Source organism: Passer domesticus, chromosome 10 (assembly GCF_036417665.1).
Source record: "Passer domesticus isolate bPasDom1 chromosome 10, bPasDom1.hap1, whole genome shotgun sequence".
NCBI classification, from domain to species: Eukaryota; Metazoa; Chordata; class Aves; order Passeriformes; family Passeridae; genus Passer; species Passer domesticus.
The window spans coordinates 5,702,175-5,725,112 of record NC_087483.1 but is presented as its reverse complement, the minus strand read 5'-3'; the positions used below and the strand labels follow the sequence as shown (position 1 = coordinate 5,725,112).

Sequence of the window (22,938 nt, the reverse complement as noted above, 5' to 3'; positions counted from 1 at the left end):
CAGATGGGATTCATATCTTTTCACTGACTGGGCCTTCACAGCATTAAATTGCTGTGCTGTACCATAGCAATGATTAGTGTCCACAAGAACAAGTCTCAAGCAGATAGTAAACAAAAGTGTTATAGTAGAGCAAGTAGTGGACGATTTTGAAGATTTCTTTTTGAGTCAACAGAGGGGGGAATTGTGGGAATCCATAGGATTAGAGGATTTTAGGAAGCCTGGGGGAAAAAGGCCTCAGAGACAGTAAGGATAGTGAAATGCTAAAGCAGCAGAAAAGATATATCGGCAGTAGCAAAGACATGAGAAATAGAACAATTAAGCTGTAGTTTAGCTTTCTAAGTTGCAAAAAGTATATTTTAGTAAATATTTGGAAGGTTAAATATGAATGGGTCACTATACTTTGTCTTTTATAAACGAACCATTGTATGAGAGAAAAAGCTGCTATTGTTTTCACCAAAGCTACGTGTGCTTCATGTGGTTGGATAGAACTACTGTCAATATGCTTTTGCTCTATGTAATTGGCTGAAACTGGGTCTGAAACCGTCTTATAATCTGTTGCAACATTAAGTTTCCTTGGCCTGCTGTCTGGATAGTGAGTTGCTCGCATCGATCCATTGCCATAGCCATGTAATGAGTCTGATGCTTCTGAAATAAACAGCTCACGACGCTATTCAGGTGTGGTCCCGTTCCGTTTGTGTCTGTATATAAACGGCCGGCGTCATTGGTTCTAAGACATTATTTCACACCCTTGGGTTACCTGCTTTCCACCACAGTACAGGTTGCATCTTACTCTTGTCCTCATCAAATAATTTTGTAAGCCATCCCATTCCCAGTGTATACAATTATGTTCATCCTTAATTAATTTTCACAATGCTCTTTCAGGTATAGCTGTTTCTCCCTGAGGAGTTGCAAAAACAATATGTTTCTGTTCTGCTCCTAAATTCCTTGCTAATTCTAGATCTTTCTGATTATACGACATACATCACTATCATATTGTTCCTTACCTTTGGGAATTAGTGGTGCCCGAACCTCAGCATGGCTTTGTTCTGCTGCTCTTTTTGCAACCTGTTACCCCATTTTGACGTCTGTTTCTCCTTTCTGATGTCCTTTGCAGTGCATAACTGCAACCACTTGAGGTACTAGTACTGCCTCCAGCAATTTTAGGATTTCTTCTGAATGCTTAATTTGCTTTCCTTGAGCTGTCAATAGTCCTTTTCTTTCCAAACTGCTTCATGGCACCGATTACTCTGAAGGCATACTTGGAATCTGTTCATATATTGATCCTTTTTCCTCAGGCTGGTCAGAAGGTACAGCTTAAAGTGATTATCTCTGCCTTCTGAGCTGACTTGTCTAGGGCTTCTATCCCCTATTGTTCCGTGCTAATTGTATATCCCGATTTTCACTGATCTGCTCTTACAAAGCCACTCCCATCTGTGTACTGAGATTCTGCTCCTGGAATTGGGCTTTCTTTAAAATCTGGGCAGCTGGAATAAAGTGGACTTCATGGTTTTGATACAGTCATGCTACAAAGGTTCCTTGTCTGTCTGGTGAGTGGCCAGGAATGCTGCTGGATTAACTAGAGAAGAGATTAGTTTGGTAATACCACATTGTTCCACCAAAATTGCCTGATGTTTAAGCAGTCTGGAGGGTGAAAGCCAACGCCCACCCTTTTGCTCAAGAAGTGCTGCTACTGAATGTGAGATAAATACAATTATTTGTTTACCTAGAGTGAATCCTCAGGCTTCTTGGATGTTTGAAACAAGAGCAGCAACTGCTCACAGTCAGGCTGTCCCCTACTCACTTCATCCAGTTGTTTTGAGAAGTACGCTATTGCTCTCTTCTATGGGCCAATTGTTTGAGCCACTACAAGGACTACAATCTCTACGCCCCCTACACAACAAGCAAGGGATCAGAGGGTTACAAGGAGCATAGGGCATCAGTCACTTTGCTTTCCCTGCCACTCCTGTCATCGCAAAGTGGAAATGCAGGTAGAGCTACTGCACTTGGTTCCTGTCAGATTGTAAGTCTCATTTGTGTCAGAGTCACTCTGGCCTTTCTCACCATCTACTTCTTCCTTGTCCTTCACCTGCCAAGCCCCTCTGGCTGACAATGCAAATGCAGTTCCACATATTCACACTCTTTCATACAACACAAAAGGGTACTTAGGAGCTTTCCCACAAACTAGAAATTTGTTTTAGTGCTTAAGGTGGTCCGAGCATCTGAAAGATATCACCCAATTGTGGGAAAAAATTCCCAGCTAGGTTGAGAATGAAGTGATCTCTAGGGAAAAATTACATTTGAGGAAAAGTCTGAGTAATTTCTAAAGGGCACATAGAGATCATTATGGGACCAAACCTGAGATAAATATTAGGGGACAGAAAGAACACTTGGGGGGTAAAATCTCAGGTTATCTGCCTTCCCACCACCTCGTCCCTTGCCCCAGCAGGGGAGCTTTGCCCTCCCTGTCCCCAGCCAGCCCAGCCTGGGCACCTCAGGGCTGTCCCCAGCCTCCTGCTGAGGCCTGGCCTCGAGGTCTTCTGCTGCAGGCCTGGCAGACACTGTGGGGAAGCGCCAGAGCAGCCGGGTGCCAGGAACAAGGCGGCTTTCGGGGGGCTGCTTGTACCCTCTGACACCCAATTCCTCAGGGCTTCCCAGTGCTGCAGCCCCTCAGGAGCCTCCTGTTGTTCTGCCAATTGACAGAGGCCATTTAAAGGACACCTCACTGGAAATCATGTTCTTATTGTACTGTGAATATTAAGGAACCACAGTGAAAGAAGATACATTCAATAAAAATGCGCGCTTGGTTTTAGTGAGAAGCAAAAACAAGCAAGGCGGTGCACCTCAATCAGTACTGTAAGAGAGAAAGGAGAGCGATTTAGAAAGATGCATCACCAATTGCCTGAATTGTTTATCATCCTGCAGATCCACAGTTGCTGGGGGGCCCTGTTTTGCACCAAGGACCTGGAGAACCATTCCCAGCAACTGGGAAAACCTATGTGGTCCATCCACCCATAGATGAGGTCTCCAAATTTGCCCCAAAAAGTCAGTCCACTTTTTATAGGCCAAAAAGAGCATGTCCAAGTGACTTGATTATATTTTTTAGCCCAGAAACACCTGGAGCTGATGGCACTCTTCACAACCAGCAGGGGACACAGCTCAGCCAAAGGCCAGACCTCTGCTGCGAGGACTTCCCTTAAAATACCCTACAAACAAACCTCTAATCAAGTCAGTTGGGAAAGTTTCTTAAAATGATACATTTCTGCCACATAATTACACAGGGCTTTGCGACAGTTTCTAAAGCAGCTGGTTTGGAGTCAAACAGCCAGCATTAAGAGTCCTTGTCATCTATTTGTAGCTAAATCACAGGGGGATTTGAAGGAGTTTGGAACGAGTTAGACACCCGACCTCCGAGTTTTTTAGATGATGCCATTTCTTTTTCTTATCTTTGGCACAGACAGGAAGGGTGAGTTTGGCTCACATCTCCACTGTATGGCTCACAAGGTCACAAGACTTCTAGTTACAAGACCTTTTAAGGATTTATTGGCCAATAAAACACTGCCAACAAGGATATTTATGTTTTGGACCCAATCCTTCAACATTTCGCTTTAGGGACTCATGCTACACTGTAAGCTTCCTTAGGCAATCATGTTATGGCAAACAAACCTACAGCACTGCATTCTCCACTTCTTGTTTACTTTTGTAACTACTTTTATTTTTTTTATATCTTAAAGTCTAAAACTTTAAACTTCCCTCCACTTAGTTTCATGTGTCACTGCTATGAACTCTAAATCCACATTCTTGCTTCCAGCACCTAAATTTGGAAGCCCTTTCCAAGGTCTCAGATCAAATCCTCTGTTTAATTCTAAGCTTTGCTTACAAGACCAAAGGTCTGAGAACTCCCTGCATTTTGGTTTCCAAGGACAGAGTGCCCAGGATGTGTCTTGTAAGTCCACTCTGAAAAGGCGGCTGCCAGGGGGCTGCTCATGGCCTCTGACACCCAATTGCTCAAGGCTTCCCAGTGCCCCAGCCCCTCAGGCTCTCCCCCAGCCCGGCCAAGCTGACCGGCAGCAGCGCCGCAGCCCCACAGGAGCTCCAGAGGAGCCCCAGCCAGAGGCACCTGGGAGCCCTCAGCAATGCAGCCAGCAGCACACGGCCAGGAGGAGACGGATGGCGCTTCCTGCCTGCCACAGGCCTTGTGGCCATCTCCAGGCACCGCTCCAGCAGGGATCCCCGCAGCTCCGGCCCTGCCCACCCGCTCTGTCGGCAGCACAAAGGCTTCAGCAGAACCACCACAGGCCAAGGGGCTTCTGGCCATTGTCCCTGCAGCACTGCACGCCTGGGCAGCTGGCTGAGTGCAAGCACCATTTTCCCCACTCTTCCATCATGCCCTCGAGACCCTCAGCAGCAATAGAAAGATCTTGGGAGTCTGTGTATTATAACATGTCCTATATTTTTACACTAAAGAAAAAGAAAAGAAGAAAATAACAATCTTCATGAAAAGGAAAACAAGAGCAGGCTCAGGTGGCCCCTCTAGACAGAGCCTCTGGCATCACCTCTGTGCAGAGCTCCAGCAGCACAGGTAGCCAAGCCCTGAGACCCGAAGCCACGTCTTCCACACCCTGCGCAGCTGATGGTCCAGGTTCTCGAGGATGGAATATTGCACGGTGGCCACTGCCCTGACAATGTGCAAAGTCTGAAGAGCCAGGCTTCTGACAGACAGGCAGCTATCATTTGCCAGTTCTTCAAGGGCTGCATGAGAGAGAAATAGAGCCACAGTCAGGTCCCAGATCTGCAAGGAGCTGAGGAGAGTCCCCTGCCATTGCCATCCCAGCCTGCAAGGCATGGCCAGGAGGGAGCAGGGACCAAGGGGATCAGGCCGAAGCTGCAGGCCATGAATCCCCCACATGGCCCTGAAATCTCTGTGCGCTCTGCCCACGGGAGCAGTGCCCTCCACAGCCGGGGCAGGGCTTGCAGCTCCCCATGCCAGTGCCCGCTGTCAGCCCGCTGCCCTCACTCACCACTGCAGATCAGCTGGAGCTCTCCTGGCTGCCCCCTCAGGTGCCGGCCGGCCACCCCTGTGAACACAGAGCCTGTGACGGCGGCAGCGGCACAGCTCCCTGCCAGCGGCGCTGCCAGCGCTGCGGCCACACGCCCTGCTGGCCCGGCAGGGCTCAGCCCGGGCCCTTGCCGCACGCTGCCGCCCAAGGGCACGGCTGCCAGAGGGCGGCAGCAGCGCCCGGGCCAGGCGGGGCTCCACGGCGCCGGGCCCGGATGGCGCTGCCGGGGCAGCGGGCGGGGCTGGGGCCGAGCTGCGGCGGGCCGGGGAGGGAGCCCGGCCTCGTGGCTCACCCATGAACCTGATGGCCGCCTCTCGCAGGGGCTCCTGGGGGCTCTCCAGGTAGGGCAGGGACCGGCACAGGTACTCGGCCGCTTGGCTCCTGTCCTCTGCCAGCTGCAGAGAGCGGCAGCAGGGAAGGCTTGGCGCGGGCTCAGCCCCTGTGGCGGGTGCTCCCTGCGCCCAGCCCCGGCCTCCCCTGCCCGCACAGCCCTGAGGCGCGGCCAGCAGCCGCTGGCGCCGGGCTCCGCAGGGGGCAGAGGGCCGGCTGCTGCCCGGGGAGCCGCGGGGCCGCCCCGCAGCCCCGCCGCGCCGGGGCTCCATGGGCACCCGGCTCGGGCCCACAGCAGCCTGGAGAAGAGCCCGCGCGGCCTCTGGGTGCAGCAGCGGGCAGGGGCACAGCTGCCAGCCCCTCACATTGAGCACCGCACTCAGGGGCCTCCTCCAGGCTGAGGCTCGGGATTCCAAGCTGTCCTTACCAGGGTGTCTGCGAACATCCACAGTTTCTTCTTCTTCACCACTTTGTCAAGATCCTTCCTCTTCAGGAAGTCAGCCACACAAAGCAGCATTTCCAGAGAAGCCTGGTGAGCAGCAGAGTGGCAGAGATGGCCCCACAGGCCAGGACCCAGGACCTGTGTCCCTGTTCCACGGCCTGGAGGAGGCTGCAGCCTGCCAGGCGCCAGGACAGGGAGCATCCAAGCCCCCTTGCAGGGGTCTAACAGCAGCCCGGGAATACTCACTTGTGCCACATGCCAATTCTCATCATGGCAGTGGAAGAAGAGTGGGAGCAGGCTCTGTCGCACCTGTGACTTCAGGACCTTTCTTTCCTTTTTCAGTGGAAGAGTCAGCAATGTTCGGAAGAGCAATATGGAGAGCAGTTGCACCTGGCTATTATTCTGTATGAACAGAAGAAAAGACGACCTTAGTATAGGCTGCGAGGGACTCAGCTGGTCACAGGCCTGCAAATCTACAGGGCAAAAAGTGTCCAGGCAGCACCCAGCGGTCATGGCTGGGACCACAGAGCCTTACATGGTCAAAGAGTGGCAGGAGCGCCTCAGCCAGCTGCAGGGCAATGGGGCTGGGTATCCGTAGGTCCTTGTCCAAGATTATAAAGCTGAGTACCATGACTGTCATTTTAACTGCCTCTCCATTTGCATCCCACAGGAGCTCCATAAGACTTTCAATCAGGCTTCACATTTTTTCGGTCTGCGCGGAACACAGGTCTGTGAAGCGCCACCCTGCTGCTGCAGGGCCTGGAGGCCAAAGGCCTGTCCCGAAGCACTCGGGCATCTGAAGCGGGAGGCAGGAGAGCTGGGAGCAGCTGCCCCAGAGCCCAAAGCCCAGCCAAGCCCAAGTGACAGTGCAGCTTCAGCCGCTGCCCCTTCTCACCATTGAGGGATCATCAGTGAGCTTGAGAAGGGCCCTGAGTGCCAGGTGACGCCTCTCCCTGCACTTGCTCTGCAGATGCCTTGACAAGATTTGCAGGACTCTGTCAGCATCACGTTCCCTCAAGTCCAGGCACCCGAGGACCTGAAAGGCACAGGGCAGTGACAGGGCACCCAGCCAGCAGCAGCCCGGAACCGCACAGGGCTGGGCCCAGGCAGCAGCACAGGGCACGGGCACCGTCCCAAGCAGCTGTGGCTACGAGAGGGCAGAGAGCTGGGAGACAGCTCAGCCAGGCAGCGCTGGCCTTCAGGCTCACCTCCACAAGGAATGCCAGGGCAGGCAGATCCCAGCGTAGCTCCTGTGTGCTCAGCAGCCGGAGCAGGTAGCGAAAGACCCGGGAACAGGAGGGTATGGAGACGCAGGACATCTCCCTGGCAGGAGAAAAAGTCAACATGACTGTGAGTCAGGAGAGTAAACCTCTCCCAGGACTCACTCACACAGGTCTGGTCTTTCTCCAGCATCCTGCAAGGGCACCTGGGCCATTTGGGAGGCGGCTCCTTGGGGGCACCCTCCTCTCCCAGCCTTTTCCAGTCTGCTTGGCCGTCCCTCAGTGACGAGGGCCTCTGGCCCACAGCCACAGGGACTGTGTGGGGCACCCTGGGCACAGAGCACAAGTGGCTGGAGCAATGGGGAGAAGGGGGTCTCACCCGGCCAGAAGACCCACGGCATAGTGGTGGGTGTCAGCACAGAGCAGCGTGTCCCAGGCACCCCTGCGTTCCATTGCCACCACCACATCCTTGTACTGCTTTCGGCAGAGCAGCAACTTCAGGGTCCGCACTGCAAAGCTGTGTGCAGAGCAAAGCCCAGGTCACACTGGGAGCACTGGCTCATTCCCAGGCCACATGGCCGGGACAGGAGCTCTAGGATGGAGCACCTGTTGGGGCTGCTGGCAAGGCCGTGTTCTTCCTGGCATCCCTTCCAGAAGGTATCAACCTTCTTTGGCATCCCTTCTGTGCTGAAGAACACTTGGAAGAGCAGGTGCACAAACAGGTGTGGGAAATAAAACTTCATTAGATGTGGGACACAGCGCACCTGGAGGATCTTCCACATCACCAGAGTTGCCTGCAAAGGACAAAGCCCCAGAGAGAGTGCTCAGTGCCGAGGTGTCCGTGTGGCAGGGCCCGAGCGTGGCAGGGAGAGGCCCGGAGAGACGCAGGGGGAGCAGGGGGCCTGGTGGCCCTGAAGCTGCCCCTGGGCCAGGTTTCAGGCCAGCGCCTGAGGCAGGGAGATGCAGTGGGGGAAGGAGGCTGGAGAGCTGCTGGAGAGGCAGCCTTGGGGCCAGCAAAGGCCACTTGCAGAAACTCACAGCCAGGGCAAAGACACCCGTTTTGTCCCCATCGGAGGTGCACGTGCTGTGCTCAGGCCAGTTCCCCAGCACATCCAGGAGTGTCAGCTGCACTGGCTTTGCAGTCCTGGGCGAGCACATGATGGTCTTCCACATGGCCATGGCAGCTCTGCAGGGTTAGAGCTCTGTCTCAGGGGGGTCTCAGACACAGCACCGCTGGGAGCTGAGCTGGCTGCCAGCTCTGCCTCTGCCCTCTGCCCCTGGCCAGCAGCAGCCAGGCAGCCCAGCCCTGTGGGGACAGAGCCCTGAGGGGCAGGGAGGGAGCATGGCAGCAGACTCGGGGGCTGACATGCCAGGGCTGGGAAAGGGAGCAGCCAGAGGGCCCTGGAAGTCTCTGCTGCTCAGACACCTGGGCCAGGCTGTGCAGGGTGATGGGATGGGGAGCCCTGAGCCCTCTGGGCAGCTGGGCCCTTACCTGTCACAGGACGGGGCCACACGCAGGAGCGTCATGACTACATCATCACGCTGTGCTTCAGTGAGATCCAGCAGGGTCTTGTCCAGCCTGTGCTCAGCGGAATCATTGGCCAGGAGCCACTGGTGGATGTACCTCACCATGGCAGGCACCTGGAGAAGGCACAGGGAAACTTGGAAAGCTGCCAAAGGGAGCAATGTCCCCAGCTTCCCCAGAGACGTTCTTCCCTTCCCATCACACTGCGATGGCTTCAGAGGCTCATAAGGACCAGCAGGCGTGGCTTCAGAGACCAAGCCATTCCTTGGGGGATCAAACCCTCGCCACAGGTTGCTTACTTGCTTTGGATTGTAAAAACCTTCCTCTACAAGCATATACAGCAGGGCAGCACTGGTCTTGCTTTGGAAGATGGGCGAGTATGGTCTGAACCCAGCGCCCCTGGTGATGGTCTCTTCCTGACGAATCCTCTTCATGAATTTGCAAACGAGCTGTAGGAGAAGGGCAAGAAGCCAGGGATGTTCCATGGAGTGCTCCACACACGGTGCTCGGCTGAGCAGGGACAGCAGGCCCAGCCCAGGTGGGCATGGCTGCAGGTACCTGCGCTGTTCTGCGGAAGCAGCCACGGCTGGATTGCTGCTCTTGTGTGCGCTCCACGGTTGCATCTGGCAAAGAGCGAGCACAGCCAGAGCTGAGGGGCTGCGGGAGAGGCCGGAGAACACAGCCCAGCCCTGCGCTCCCCAGGCAGGGACAGCCCCGGGATGCCCCAGGGGGATGGAGCACGGCCACTGCGGGGTGTCTGCCTGGGCCCTCTTCCGTCCTGTCCATGGGCATGTCCCCAGGGGATGGGATGGGATGGGATGGGATGGCATGGGATGGGATGGGATGGGATGGGATGGGATGGGATGGGATGGGATGGGATGGGATGGGATGCCATGGGTTGCCATGGGATGCCATGGGATGGGAAGCCATGGGATAGGTTGGGATGGGATGCCATGGGATGGGGCCACGCTGGCTGCAGGCTCCAGCACTGCAGCCCAGCTCTGCCACTCACCCTCCTGTGGTGGATGGAGTGGCACCACCTCTTCAGTCTGCTCTTCTGGGGCAGCTCCAGAGCCTTCTTTCTCCTCCTCCAAACAGGCCATCTTGGGTACTCTCAGGGATCTCTGCTCCATGTCAGTGACTAGTAGGAGCTAGTTGCAGGAGAGAAGCCTTGGAAAAGGTCCAGGGCAGCAAGTCCCAAGCTCTGCCCTCGAGGGCACCTGCAGAACAGAAGCCTCGGAAGGCCACGGGTCACCAGGTCCTGTGGTCTGGCCTCAAGGTCAGCTGCAGGAAGAACTCCTCAAAAAACCTCTGGGTCAGACAAGAACAAGTGCGCTGTGCGGGGGCTCCTCACAGCACTGCTCTGTCCCGTCGTGTGCTCAGAGAACTCTGGAGTGTTCTTATCACTTCCAGCTCCTATGTCAGCACGTGTCACAAAGGCCCTTGGATACCCAGTTCCCTTCCATGCCACGGTGACCGTGCTGCAGCGTGTCACAAAGGAACCTTGCACACACTGCCACCTGCCCTGGGGCCGCCCCCAGCCCACCCAAAGTGGCCCCGGTTGGCAGGAATCCCTGGCCCCAAGTGTCTAAGGCAGCCCGACAGGATCTTCAGGAAGGGCTCAGCCCATCAGCAAACGCTGCCCTGCTCTGCGGGCTCAGGGCAGCAGAAGGAGCCCCCAGGGCTGCCGAGGCAGCCGCGCTGGCAAGGGCACGGGGCCTTCCAGGGAAGCTGGCACGGCCTCCTTGGGACACGTCCTGGCTGCTGGCCATCCTAAACCCGCGGCTGTGACAGGCACAGGGAACGTGTGGGCCAGGGCACCAATGCTGCTCTGAGCCCTGGGGCCCGGGCAGTGCTGCCATCAGCAGGTGTGGCAGAGTCCCCGCCCAAGCAGAGCTGCCACCCCCCGAGCCCTGGCAGCGCTGCTGCTCCTCTCCTGCCCCAGAGACCTGTGCCCCAGGGGGCTTCTGTGCCACAGGGAGCCAAAGCCCACGTGCACTGGGGGCTGTGCTCCTCCCTGCAGGGGCTGTTGGCAGCAGCACCTGCAGCTCTGCTGCAACACTTGGTGTCTGGCAGAAGCTCTTACTACATGCTGGAAGTGTTTTCTCATTCAAGTAATTTCCTGCAGCACAAAAGCCTCTTTACCGTGACTACACAGAAGAATCTGGCATTAAAGACTCCTCACTTCAGGAAAGCTTCACTTCCCATTTCTCAACTCAAGTAATTCCAAAAAAGTTGTAAACTCCCCCAATCAATTTTGATGGCCTGAGAACATGAGAGTTGGAAATTGCCTTCCCCTCTCAAAGCAGCAACTCATGTGCCTTGATGTCATGCATAGGGAGTCACTTTACAAACATCACACTACCCAGAGGTGAACAGAAGGCCATTCTTTGCTTTCAAATGGTTTTCAATGAACGGATGGTAATATCCTCATTCCCTTAAGGAATAGAAGCTCTAAAAGAATGCAAGTCTTCTTCTTCCCTGCAGGATAATCAGGACCATGAACAGAAATAGTCACAGGTATTCTTTCTGCCCTCCATAACCAATGCTCCACCAAACCACAGATGCTGTCTTCAAACTGACTCCAATTCCAGCCTAGACCTCTCCCCTTCCAGACAACTCCTTCCCCAACCTGCCCCCCAACACCAACCCCCCCAAACACCCACACAGGAGCCCTCAACACCCCACTGGTACCCCCAGCTGTCCCTGTCCCTCCGCAGAGCTTTCCCAGCTTCCAGCAGACCCCCTGGTTCCCTGCACATGCCGTGGGATGGCCCTCAGGAGGATCTGCTCCAAGGCCTTTCTCGGTAGCAAGCTCAGGATGCCAGGCCTATGGTTCCTGGATCATCCTTCTCACCGAGCCTTCCTGAGCACGGCTGTTCCCTTGGCACATTTGCGCTCGGCTGGGACTTCTCCACTCACCCAGGGATGCTGCTAAAGGATGGAGAGCAGCCTGGCAAGCTCTTTCTCCAGCTGCCTCTTTCCTCTTGGGGGAGGTAGAACATTCCACAAGCAAGAAACTGGTGCCTCCACAGACCCTGGATCCATGCTGGGACAGACAAGGATGTGAAGTATGTCATATGGAAAAACTCTTTATCACTAACCGCTCGCATTTGTTCTGTCTGTTCCTTTGTTACCCGTGGTATAAAGCAATACTCACTTGTTTGTCATACACAGAGGCCCCCCCCTACACAGCTCATTCACACCATGTGGGTTCAAGTCTGATGGGTGCCTTGCACAGGTGGCACAGGGAGTCCCACCTACACGGTCCCGGGGCAGGGGCGAGCGTCCCCTTGGTGGGTTAGAGTCCCAGAGTTCAGGAGTGGTATGCTAACTGGCATTGATTAAATGTGGCTGGAATTTGGATTGGGAGCTGGTTTAGAGAGTTTATTAAGTCTGGTATAATATCGTGTGTGTGTCCATGTGTTAAATCTGTCAATGCAACATCGTTTATTCTTTGCTTATGTGAAGATAAGGAAGGGAATGTGCTCAACACTGTTACCTTTTTCCTTTGGGGATGGAATGCTATTAATTGGAGTAGAAGTAGTCAGAAAATTGAGTGTGTGTTCCAAGGTTCATCTCTAAGAATGCAAGAAGTGGAGACACAGTCTCAGAGGGAAACAGCGTTGTATGGTTGTCCTGGGTTGACTATATGATGCTTTTATCCCCAGTCATCTTGTTCTGTTTATACTGAATAATAAGTTTTACACCTTTAAGATTCTCTTCCAGACAGTGAAGAAGGGAGGGAAGAAGCGCGCAGTTTGTCTTCAGACTGCTCTCACTCCTACACAATCCTGCTCCTGGACTGTGTTGTCTGCGGATGGACAGACAGCAGGACAGAGCTCCTTTTTTCCCTTTTTTTTTGCTTTTAGTTAGTTTTAGCTAGCTGAGGCAAAGAAGTTCCCTGGACTGTGATTTTTCCTTTTTCTTGGACCTGTTCAAGCCTGCTCTGCACTGAACACCCAGAAGAGCAATGGCAGCTCCACCTGTGGCCCCCTGGCCGGGCCTGGGCCGCGGCGTTTCCAGCACCAGAGAGACTGATCAGAGACTGAGTGAGCCGAGCTGCAACCCGGGGAGGGGACTGTTCTGAGTTTGCCTTTTTTTTTTTTTTGGAGTAGTGAGAAGTTTTATTGTTTAATATTGTTTGGGTTCTATTGTTTAATAAACAGGTTTCTTTCCACTTTTTCTCCAAGGAGATATTTTCTCCCAAACCGGTTGGAGGGGGGAGGGGCAATTGGAGCTGCTTCTGTAGAGAAGCCCCTTTGGGGGTTATGTCCCAAACAAGCCCCGAACCAGGACAATGGTCTTGCAGATTGGAAATTGAAATTGATTGTCTAGAGAACTTAAAATACTCTGAGGATGTTCTGGAGGACATAGGTCCCTGGCAGCCTAGCTGGGAATTTTTTCCAGCAATAGGATGATATCTTTTGGATGCTCGGAGCACCTTAAGCGCTCAGACAATTTTCTAGTTTGTGGGAAATCCCCTAAGTACCCTTTTGTGTTGTATGAAAGAGTGTGAATATGTGGAACTGCATTTGCATTGTCAGCCAGAGGGGCTTGGCAGGTGAAGGACAAGGAAGAAGTAGATGCTGAGAAAGGCCAGAGTGACTCTGACACAAATGAGACTTACAATCTGACAGGAACCAAGTGCAGTAGCTCTACCTGCATTTCCACTTTGCGATGACAGGAGTGGCAGGGAAAGCAAAGTGACTGATGCCCTATGCTCCTTGTAACCCTCTGATCCCTTGCTTGTTGTGTAGGGGGCATAGAGATTGTAGTCCTTGTAGTGGCTCAAACAATTGGCCCATAGAAGAGAGCAATAGCCTACTTCTCTAAACAACTGGATGAAGTGAGTAGGGGACAGCCTGACTGTGAGCAGGCTTGGATGTTTCAAACATCCAAGAAGCCTGAGGATTCACTCTAGGTAAACAAATAATTGTATTTATCTCACATTCAGTAGCAGCACTTCTTGAGCAAAAGGGTGTGTATTGGCTTTCACCCTCCAGATTGCTTAAATATCAGGCAGTTTTGGTGGAACAATGTGGTATTACCAAACTAATCTCTTTTCTAGTTCATCCAGCAGCATTCCTGGCCACTCACCAGACAGACAAGGAACCTTTGTAGCATGACTCTATCAAAACCACAAAGTCCGCTTTATTCCAGCTGCCCAGATCTTAAAGAAAGCCCAATTCCAGGAGCAGAATCTCAGTACACAGATGGGAGTGGCTTTGTAAGAGCAGATCAGTGAAAATGGGGATATACAATAAGCACAGAGTAAGTCAGCTCAGAAGGCAGAGATAATCACTTTAAGCTGTACCTTCTGACCAGCCTGAGGAAAAAGGATCAATATATGAACAGATTCCAAGTATGCCTTCAGAGTAATCGGTGCCATGAAGCAGTTTGGAAAGAAAAGGACTATTGACAGCTCAAGGAAAGCAAATTAAGCATTCAGAAGAAATCTTAAAATTATTGGAGGCAGTACTAGTACCTCAAGAGGTTGCAGTTATGCACTGCAAAGGACATCAGAAAGGAGAAACAGACGTCAAAATAGGGTAACAGGTTGCAAAAAGAGCAGCAGAACAAAGCCATGCTGAGTTTTGGGCACTAATTCCCAAAGGTAAGGAACAATATGACAATGATGTATGTCGTATAATTAGGAAGATCTAGAATTAGCAAGGAATTTAGGAGCAGAACGGAAACATATTGTTTTTGCAACTCCTCAGGGATAGACAGTTATACCTGAAAGAGCATTGTGAAAATTAATTACGGATGAACATAATTGTATACAGTGGGAAGGGGATGGCTTACATAATTATTTGAGAAGGACAAGAGTAAGATGCAACCTGTACTCTAGTGGAAAGCAGGTAAGACAAGGGTGTGAAATAATGTCTTAGAACCAATCCACAAACTAGGGCTAGAGTTAAGCTTGGCACAGTAGACAAGGGACGATATCCTGGACAGTACTGGCAAGTTGACTTTTCTCAATTGCCAAGAAAAGGGGGCTATAAATGCCTTTTACCTTTCACTGATATCTTCTCAGCGTGACCTAAGGCATTCCCAACCCAAACAAATAAAGCCAAAGGAGTTGTCAAGATTTTGTTAAACAACATAATGCCTTGGTTCAGAGTGCCTTTAGACATCTCCTCTGATCGAGGGCCACGTTTCCTAGCAAATATTGCACAGCAACTTTGCAATAATCTCCAAATCCACTGGCACCTACACATGCTGTATTTGCCCCAGGCCAGCAGCCAAGTGGAAAAGAGGAATTATCTGCTAAAACAACAAATAGTCAAATCTGGACAAGGGGCCAACATACCTTGGCCCCAGGACCTACTTTTGGCTTAATTACGGATTCCAGGAGACTAAGAACAAAAGAAAATCTGAATCCCTTGGAAATACTGTACAGAAGACCATATAAGCATAACTATCAAGGGGAAGATACTGTACAAGTTGGGGAAGGGTATCTGCAGGACCATGTTGTTCAACTGACACAACAGCTGCAGCAAATAAATCAACACATTTTGAGCAGAGGAGCAAGAGGATGCTCCTCTCCACAAATCCAGCCTGGGGACCAGGTATAAATCAAATCCCCTGAGGGAAAGCCTCTTATCCCAAAATGGAAAGGACTGTATGTAGTAATTTTAACCACTTACACAGCCTTTAAGGCTTAAAGCGTTAAACTCTTGGCTACACTATTCCAGAATTAAAAGACTTCTGCAAAAGGCAAGTGGAGTCCACAACTGGACCTCCGAAAGAACAGAAGAAACCAAGATGCGCTTCACACCATCATTGTCCTCCTGATATTTCTGATCAGAATCCAAGCCACAGTAGGTGACTGTCACTACCATCATGATCTCCTTGGCCTGTGAGATCCTGGTAGATGGAGCACTCAAAAATATTCAGGACCTAATTGGCTAAAGGGGATTAAAAAGGTAAAAACACTTTACACCATTTTAAGGATTAATGACCGAGCAGTTGAAGTTGAGGAAAACCTGACTCCATGCTGGCCTTTCTTGTCCCACCTGAAAGCAGGACCTCTATGGCTTGTAAGTTTGAAACTCACAAACCTCTTTTAGTTGAGATTACTACAGTGACCATGCACATCCGTGACCTTTCTAACAAGCAGCGTGTGAATCCATTTTCATGTGATTCCTATCAGGATTTTTGTGCTATGCAAATTAAAAGGGGAGAATATAACCCAGCACAAGATAGTTCCCTTCTTCTGCGGGGCACAGGTGGGGTGGGAGGACCATCATCACACAGAGATACAGGAATTGAACCTGCCAGGAATGTGACCCAACAAATATTGTTTCCAGCAGGCAGCTCTTGTGCCACTAGAATAATAAATCGTCCTGCTGGTATGCTTAGTACGTGGAACAGGTCTCATAGGGGATCTGCTTTTGAGAACTGAATTTCATTCTTGGCTTATTCCAGGCCATCAGAAACAGTAACCAATCAAGGTGGAGGGGAAGCCGGGAGCACAATCATCCTGTTAGGGTATATCATGCCCAATGTCATGACCGTGTGATGGCAACCCAGATATGCATGGAATCCTGACAGCACAACTACATCCTCTTATGGGCTCAGGTACTCAGAATACTCAGCCATTTGTACTGGGAACTTTAGTAAACTAAGTGTCATTTGTAATACTACCAGGGGCCAGTGTAAGGTTTCTGAAGGTTTCTGAAACGCTTGCCTAAAGGCAGGCAATGTATCTGAAGAAACCAGTTACCATGCCTTGGGTACTCGACAAGGAGCGAAACAGAACGGGTCACACAACGGGCATTTAAAATTAAAACAAACAGCTTTACATTAGCAAACAATGGCATAGCATGGGACCCATATGTGAAATAATATAGTCTTTCACTCTGGGGTAAGAAAAACAAATGAACAATTGTTGCTTTTAGATCCACAGTACTCTCTGAAAAAGCTGGAGGTAAAGATAGAGGCTAAAAGATCCAAAATTAAACAGCAATACTACCCATTCATAGATCAAAGCCTAAAGGTCTGGGAGACATGGATACATTCCCAGACACCAAATCATAGGTCTAAAAAAGGCTTAAGGGGATGGTTTGGGTCTGAACTGGGAATATGAAATTCTATTGATCAAGAAGTCTTAGTCAATAAATGAAGCACTGTGAGTTCTTATATTGGACAGACACAAACTCCTCTCAGATCAGCCCTGCTAACACTTGCCCAAACCCAAAGCCTGGCAGGTAACCTATTAACCACCCTGGCCAACAATACACAGCAGGATTGTTTCCAGTAGTTGTTGGCTTTATGGGAAAACTACAGGGTAACATTTCTTTAGCATTTCAATGTAGACAAGCTCAGCTGTGGCTACGGTCTGTAATATCAGGAAAACTTAGAAAAAGGAGAGCTGGGGAAATTGCCATGAGAATTAACTAAATCATGCCTAAAAATGAAACCACAAAGGAATTTGAAAAAGACTTCCACACTTGGTGGCAGTTGGTCAATTTCCCATAGAATGAACAGAACCCTGCAGTCTTTTACATTAACCATTAAGAATGCAACAAAATACTGTGTAATTCCAATTTTGGCCCTTGGAGCTATAAGAACTCATGTATCTCTCAGTCCCATTCAGCATAATGTCTGGGCCATTTTCAACAAGAAAACTGGAAACTGGCAAACTCTTAGTATCAAAGCATGTGTGCCAAGGGATGCACTGAATTTTGCGTGCAAAAATGCAGGGCTTGACAGAGAGGATTGGTGTCTGCACACTGAGGACAGCCCTTGTATTTGTGAAATGAGCCCAGTAACCCATGCACAGTCACAGGCGTGTTATGTGGGAAGGGGATGTGCCTGTGTGAGATCTCCTTGCACAACTATTACAACAGATTATTCAAATAAAAGTGCTAATAACATCTTATTTGTAATTCAAAAACAAAAATGGATGTGACTTGAGCTGCACCACACAATAAGTTCTCTTGAGCTTATGCAGAATGCGTACGATGTGTATCATGAAGCACCCAAATTCCAAACTGGAAGGAACATTAATGTTCTAAAAGAAATGCTGTACCAGCCTAATATAGAATGGCCAGTGGCAGAAGTCAAAAATGCATCTCACAGAGCCTTATGGACACTGAAATTGGTATCAAAGAAGTTACCAAAATCATCACCAAAATAGAGAAATAAAGAGAACATCATGAGTCAGATGTCTTCTTGTGATGGACAAATCTGCAATCACCAACAGCTCCTCCGAGTTTTACCTTCCTCAGCAAACCAGTTCTAATATAGAAAAAAAAAAATTAACCCTCCTCTTAACCATCATGAACCTATGGATGTGGTAGAAAATTAAAAGAGCAGCATAACAGTACATATGTCCTGTGGACTGTGGAGGGAATCTTGCAAAAGAATTTGCATCAGGATAAAGAGAAGGGGAGGATGAAAGAAGGTCTTTGTCTGACATAAGCACAGGCAATTCACATAAGCAAACAAGTACTTAGCACAGACACAGGTAAGTACTTAGCACCAGTTAGCATAAGAAAAACCTGGCGGGCCTAACTTGACAGGAGAGGGACTTGAAAAAAGCTTTAGACACATTCTAGCAGAAGAAGGAAGGGCAAGTAGGCAATGAGCCCTGTGCAGGGAAGCCATGAGGAAGAATTGCTGCTTTAGGGCATGGAGACCGCTCTGGCCAGCGCCTGGACATCAGCTTCAAGTACAGGAATCTGACAGAATGTATTTCTAACCCCCTGCCTATGCAATCACCTCAGCAGGGTAAAGATGGATGGTATTTTTGATACAATTCCTATATCAACCCACTGAAATTTATACATGGCAGAGAAGCATTTTGGTGGGGTGCAGACCCCTGTCCTCCCGTCAGCTCAATAAAAGGGCTTTTGGTGGACAATGCATTTGTCTGCGGATTTCTTTGAATTAGGGAGACCCCTCGGGACTGCTGTATCCTGAGGGAACACCATGGGCCCTGACCTGTGCCTCAGCTTCCAGGGCCTCTCTTGGCCAGAATCCTGACGTGGATGCAGGACTGCTGCGAGGCACTGCTGGGACCCAGCGGGACAGGACCGGCTGTCTCGTGTCCACGTAGCCCCCCTCACACAGCCAGGGCCACCCCGAACCCAGACAAAGGCTGACGTGTCAGCAGAGAGGAGCAAGGAGCACTGGGCTCCTCTCAGGGGATCTCAGCATGGTGCTGCAGTGGGAGGGGCAGACAGGCCACCCACCTTCAGGGCATCCCCTGCATCAACAGGGCGTGCATTTTGGCCTTTTCATCCCTCCACACCAGAACCAGGCCTGACATCTCCTCCTCTGCAGTTTTTCCACTTAGGACGTCATCTCACGCTTGGCCAGTGCATCAGATGAGGCCGCAATGGCTTCTGATACCACCTCCATGCCAACCACAGCTCCATTGTGTGCTGTTCCTCTTTCACAGGTTAACTTCCCATCAATTGACCAATCCATTGTTTCTCTCAAGGGTCACATTCCCACCAGTTCAACCATAAGGTTTCCTTCACTGTCTGTTCTTCATTATCTTGCTGACGTGCACAGCAGCAGATCAAATGTGGCAGGGCCTTAGACACGACTTCACTCCTGACACACAGGCTCCTTGTGCCACTGCTGGCCTTCCGTGTGCTCAGCAAGATCTGTACCTGCACAGGGTTGTGGAACTGCACCTTCAGCACAGGGACCGTGCCAGCCTGACCTGCCCTCGTTCCTCTGGGTCTGTGCACAAAACACGGCGTGGCAGAGAACGGCAGCAGGGGCCTGTGTGTCCCAGGGCCCCGGATTTGTTCTGCTGCAGCTCCACAGGGATGCAGGCAAAGTGAAGGAGCCAAACTGTTTATTCATGGAAGGCGAAGCAAAGGAATGAGCTGGGAGGGGGAAAAGGGGATGGGCAAAATCTGAGGACTAGAGGGAAAGAGCCGTGAAAAGGGAGGGAGAAGGGAGGGAAAAAGAAGGGATGGGCAGAGTCTGAGGGCTGGAGGGAGGGAGCTATCTATAAGCAGGGAGAGGGCTGAAGACATGCAAGTTTCCCACAGGCTCAGCTGTGCCAATCATCAGCTGTGCCTGGAGCTCCAGCTGGTCTCTTCTGGTCTCAAGGCAGTCTCATCTTCCATGGCATTTGGAGGGCTTCTACAAACACTGGTTCTTCTGTGCCAGTTCTGCAGCTCTCCCACTGTCTCTCTGTTGAACAACTATGTTTGTCTGGGAAGGGCTGTCATCTCTCCTCAGGGCTTGAAGGGCTGGAAGGGAGAGGAACAGAGCCATGGTCAGTGCCTGGATCTGTGGGAATCCTAGGAGACTGTCCTGCCAGGGCCATCCCACCCAGCTCTGGCCATGGCCACAAGAGAGGGGATGTCAACTGGATCAGCTGGCCATGAATCTGCCCCCTGCATTCCTGCAATCTCTCTGTGCTCGGCCCACGCCACCCCTCATCCACACAGGGAGTGAGCCCGCCGCAGCCAGGACAGGGATGGCAGCTCCCTGCCCAGGCACTGCAGCTCCCCATGCCAGCCCCTGCTGTCAGCCCGCTGCCCTCACTCACCACTGCAGATCAGCTGGAGCTCTCCTGGCTGCCCCCTCAGGTGCCGCCCGGCCATCCCTGTGAACACAGAGCCTGTCACGGCGGCAGCGGCACAGCTCCCTGCCAGCGGCGCTGCCAGCGCTGCGGCCACACGCCCTGCTGGCCCGGCAGGGCTCAGCCCGGGCCCTTGCCGCACGCTGCCGCCCAAGGGCACGGCTGCCAGAGGGCGGCAGCAGCGCCCGGGCCAGGCGGGGCTCCACGGCGCCGGGCCCGGATGGCGCTGCCGGGGCAGCGGGCGGGGCTGGGGCCGAGCTGCGGCGGGCCGGGGAGGGAGCCCGGCCTCAGGGCTCACCCATGAACCTGATGGCCGCCTCTCGCAGGGGCTCCTGGGGGCTCTCCAGGTAGCGCAGGGCCCGGCGCAGCTGCTCGGCCGCTCGGCTCGTGTCCTCTGCCAGCTGCAGAGAGCGGCAGCAGGGAAGGCTTGGCGCGGGCTCAGCCCCTGTGGCGGGCGCTCCCTGCGCCCAGCCCCGGCCTCCCCTGCCCGCACAGCCCTGAGGCGCGGCCAGCAGCCGCTGGCGCCGGGCTCCGCAGGGGGCAGAGGGCCGGCTGCTGCCCGGGGAGCCGCGGGGCCGCCCCGCAGCCCCGCCATGCCGGGGCTCCATCGGGAGTCTCATTCCGGAATGAATTTGTGGTAGACTAAAGCCCCTCACTCCCCGTGTTGAATAAATTAAATTCCTGCCCCATAGGCCTTATGCTATGCAGTACTGTTTGCTTTGATTAATTTCTGGGCATCATTATGCAATGGATTTCAGTAGCATCACCCTCAGGAAAGCTTTTGGTTCAGCCCTGCATCCCTATTTCAGACTGTACAGAAATTTTGTGGACTTGTTCCCACTCTACCTGGAATCTTCCAGCACTGCAGATGTTCAGCTATTACAGCCCTGCATGGGAGAGACATTAATTCATCCAGGAAATGTTTGCAAAGGCTTTGTGGGCAATCCTTGCTTGGTTTCAGTAGTGAAGTTTGTATCCTGGCAATGATGGAACTCACTGGACTTTTCCAGCATGTGTTTGCTGATGTTTGCATCTGGAAATGGAGAAGAGATTGTTGGAAGCTTGATTTATTGCGATGCCTGAACTTCCCTGTTTGTGGCTTCCCAGTGTTGTGCTTAGCAGGCACCCAGTTGTGTTTGGACATGAGCTACCACTGCCAGACACGCAGCAGCTGGAGCATTGAACATCAAAGACTGAGCTGACGTTTTTCCCAGAACACAAGGAAACATGGCAGTGCCTCTGTATAATCTGACTGTCCTGTGAAATTCAGCAGCTGGTGGTGTTCAGGTGCTGCTGCTGCTGTTATAGATACACAGTACAATACTGGCCTTTTCAAATGTTGAAATGGATTCTATATGTGTGGTGTTAAAAGAACTTTGCTATAAAGATCTCGTTTTCATTTCTGTTATTAACTAAAACTTAGAAACAACTGATGAAGTATGCTTGTGTTAAAATGCCTGCTTGCATGGGATACCATCCCATGAACATGTGATGAGGACACCTGTGACAGATATGCCAACTATCAGCACTCATGGTCTGAAGAAAATGTGGACCAAAGCCTGTCACGGTTGAGTCAGGAACCGAAGTGAAGTGACACATTAACTCTCTTCAGCAGGTTAATGCCGAGTTTATTAGAAAGCCATTCCTTTTTATGCACTGTTCCGATACAGCTGGACCTGACTGCTCATTTAATCAACACCCCGCCACCACTGGCTAATTAAGAAGATGCCCTTTGGTAAACATCTTCTGAGAAAACAACTGTTCAAAACACCAACCACAAGATTGTTTTCATTCTTTCAGCCTTTTCAAAACTCCCCAGAACAATTCCTGGGAAAGTTTATGTGGCCTTCTCTCTCTGAGCAGGCTGTCAGTATCCACAAAAGCCTGTAAATAGAGGTGATGATAAGAATGGACTAAAAGCACAAACAAGGAATACGCATGCTCTAAAAAGGCAGACGTGAGGAGGAGCCATGCTAAACAGTTCTTGAAACATGGAAACTGGTTTGGAGAAACGTTCAACATGCATAATTGTTTGTGAATATGTAACAGGCTGATGCAATAGAAATGGTATTGTCTTGGTTTGACCTGGAAGTGAGTTTTTGGAAAAGTTGTGGTCAAACCAATCAGTGGCCAGATTTGAAATTGTCACTTGCTGTGGCCACTGGGGATTCAGATATGCCTCTGAGAACACAGGAGTTAAAAGCAGAGCATTCCCAGAGAAACTCCCTCTTTAGAGTCTGGCAGGTGAGCTGGTCTGACCTCCTCCCCCTGCCCAGCTGCGTCTGGGTGGGGCAGGGGGAGGCCATGGGGCCTGAGGGAAGGGACGCTGGAGCCCCTGCAAGAGGCAAGGGTGGAGGAGAGGAGGAGATCTGGGATGGTTTGGGCAGCCCCCCTGGGAGAGAATGATAGAGACTGTGCTGGCTTGGAATTTGATATCTCGTGCAGGCACCACGGCCAGGAAGAGAAGGGGCGGGGGGGGGGGGGGGGGCAAGGTGCCCAGCTGCTGGCAGACCCAGCTGAGCTTTTAACTCTTTTGGTACTGAAACAATAAAAGCTGTAAAAACACTGATCCTCCCCAGTTAAAGATTGAGAAGAGACGGAGAATGGGAAAGAAGAGAAGGTTTGAGTAGTTGAAGAAATGCCAGCAGATGAGAGTACCCTAAGTGGAAGAGATGATTAGAGTAGCTTCAGCTGAAGTTTTCTCTTACATAGCCACAGGCAAAACCAATTTCTTCCAATAATGCAGAGACTGCACCTTGGAGGAGGCGGTTGGCCAGAAACCAAAAATGAGAGGGCCGCGAAGA

At 51.5% G+C, this 22,938-nt stretch overlaps 2 protein-coding genes across 4 annotated transcripts in view; both read right to left on the bottom strand.

Moving 5' to 3' along the window:
- Positions 1-4,458: 4,458 nt before the first annotated feature.
- The window catches only part of LOC135308490 (maestro heat-like repeat-containing protein family member 7), a 166,226-nt gene continuing 147,746 nt past the window's right edge, over positions 4,459-22,938 (bottom strand). The window contains exons 13-15 of one of the 3 annotated variants that reach the window (XM_064433462.1): positions 20,433-20,535; positions 5,019-5,075; positions 4,459-4,749 (exon numbers count right to left, since the gene is read on the bottom strand). In XM_064433462.1, coding sequence (XP_064289532.1) covers positions 4,550-4,749; positions 5,019-5,075; positions 20,433-20,535 — 360 coding nt within the window. In that variant the 3' untranslated portion in view covers positions 4,459-4,549. Of the gene's footprint in view, positions 4,750-5,018; positions 5,076-20,122; positions 20,159-20,432; positions 20,536-22,938 lie in introns of those variants that run through there. The other 2 variants (XM_064433461.1, XM_064433463.1) reach the window with 2 other exon arrangements.
- LOC135309327 (maestro heat-like repeat-containing protein family member 7) overlaps positions 6,527-22,938 on the bottom strand; it is a 122,861-nt gene continuing 106,449 nt past the window's right edge. Inside the window, exons 2-9 of the mRNA XM_064435477.1 lie at positions 8,874-9,023; positions 8,542-8,690; positions 8,088-8,235; positions 7,656-7,843; positions 7,429-7,566; positions 7,038-7,152; positions 6,725-6,865; positions 6,527-6,625 (exon numbers count right to left, since the gene is read on the bottom strand). Coding sequence (XP_064291547.1) covers positions 6,527-6,625; positions 6,725-6,865; positions 7,038-7,152; positions 7,429-7,566; positions 7,656-7,843; positions 8,088-8,235; positions 8,542-8,690; positions 8,874-9,008 — 1,113 coding nt within the window. The 5' untranslated portion in view covers positions 9,009-9,023. The remainder of the gene's footprint in view (positions 6,626-6,724; positions 6,866-7,037; positions 7,153-7,428; positions 7,567-7,655; positions 7,844-8,087; positions 8,236-8,541; positions 8,691-8,873; positions 9,024-22,938) is intronic.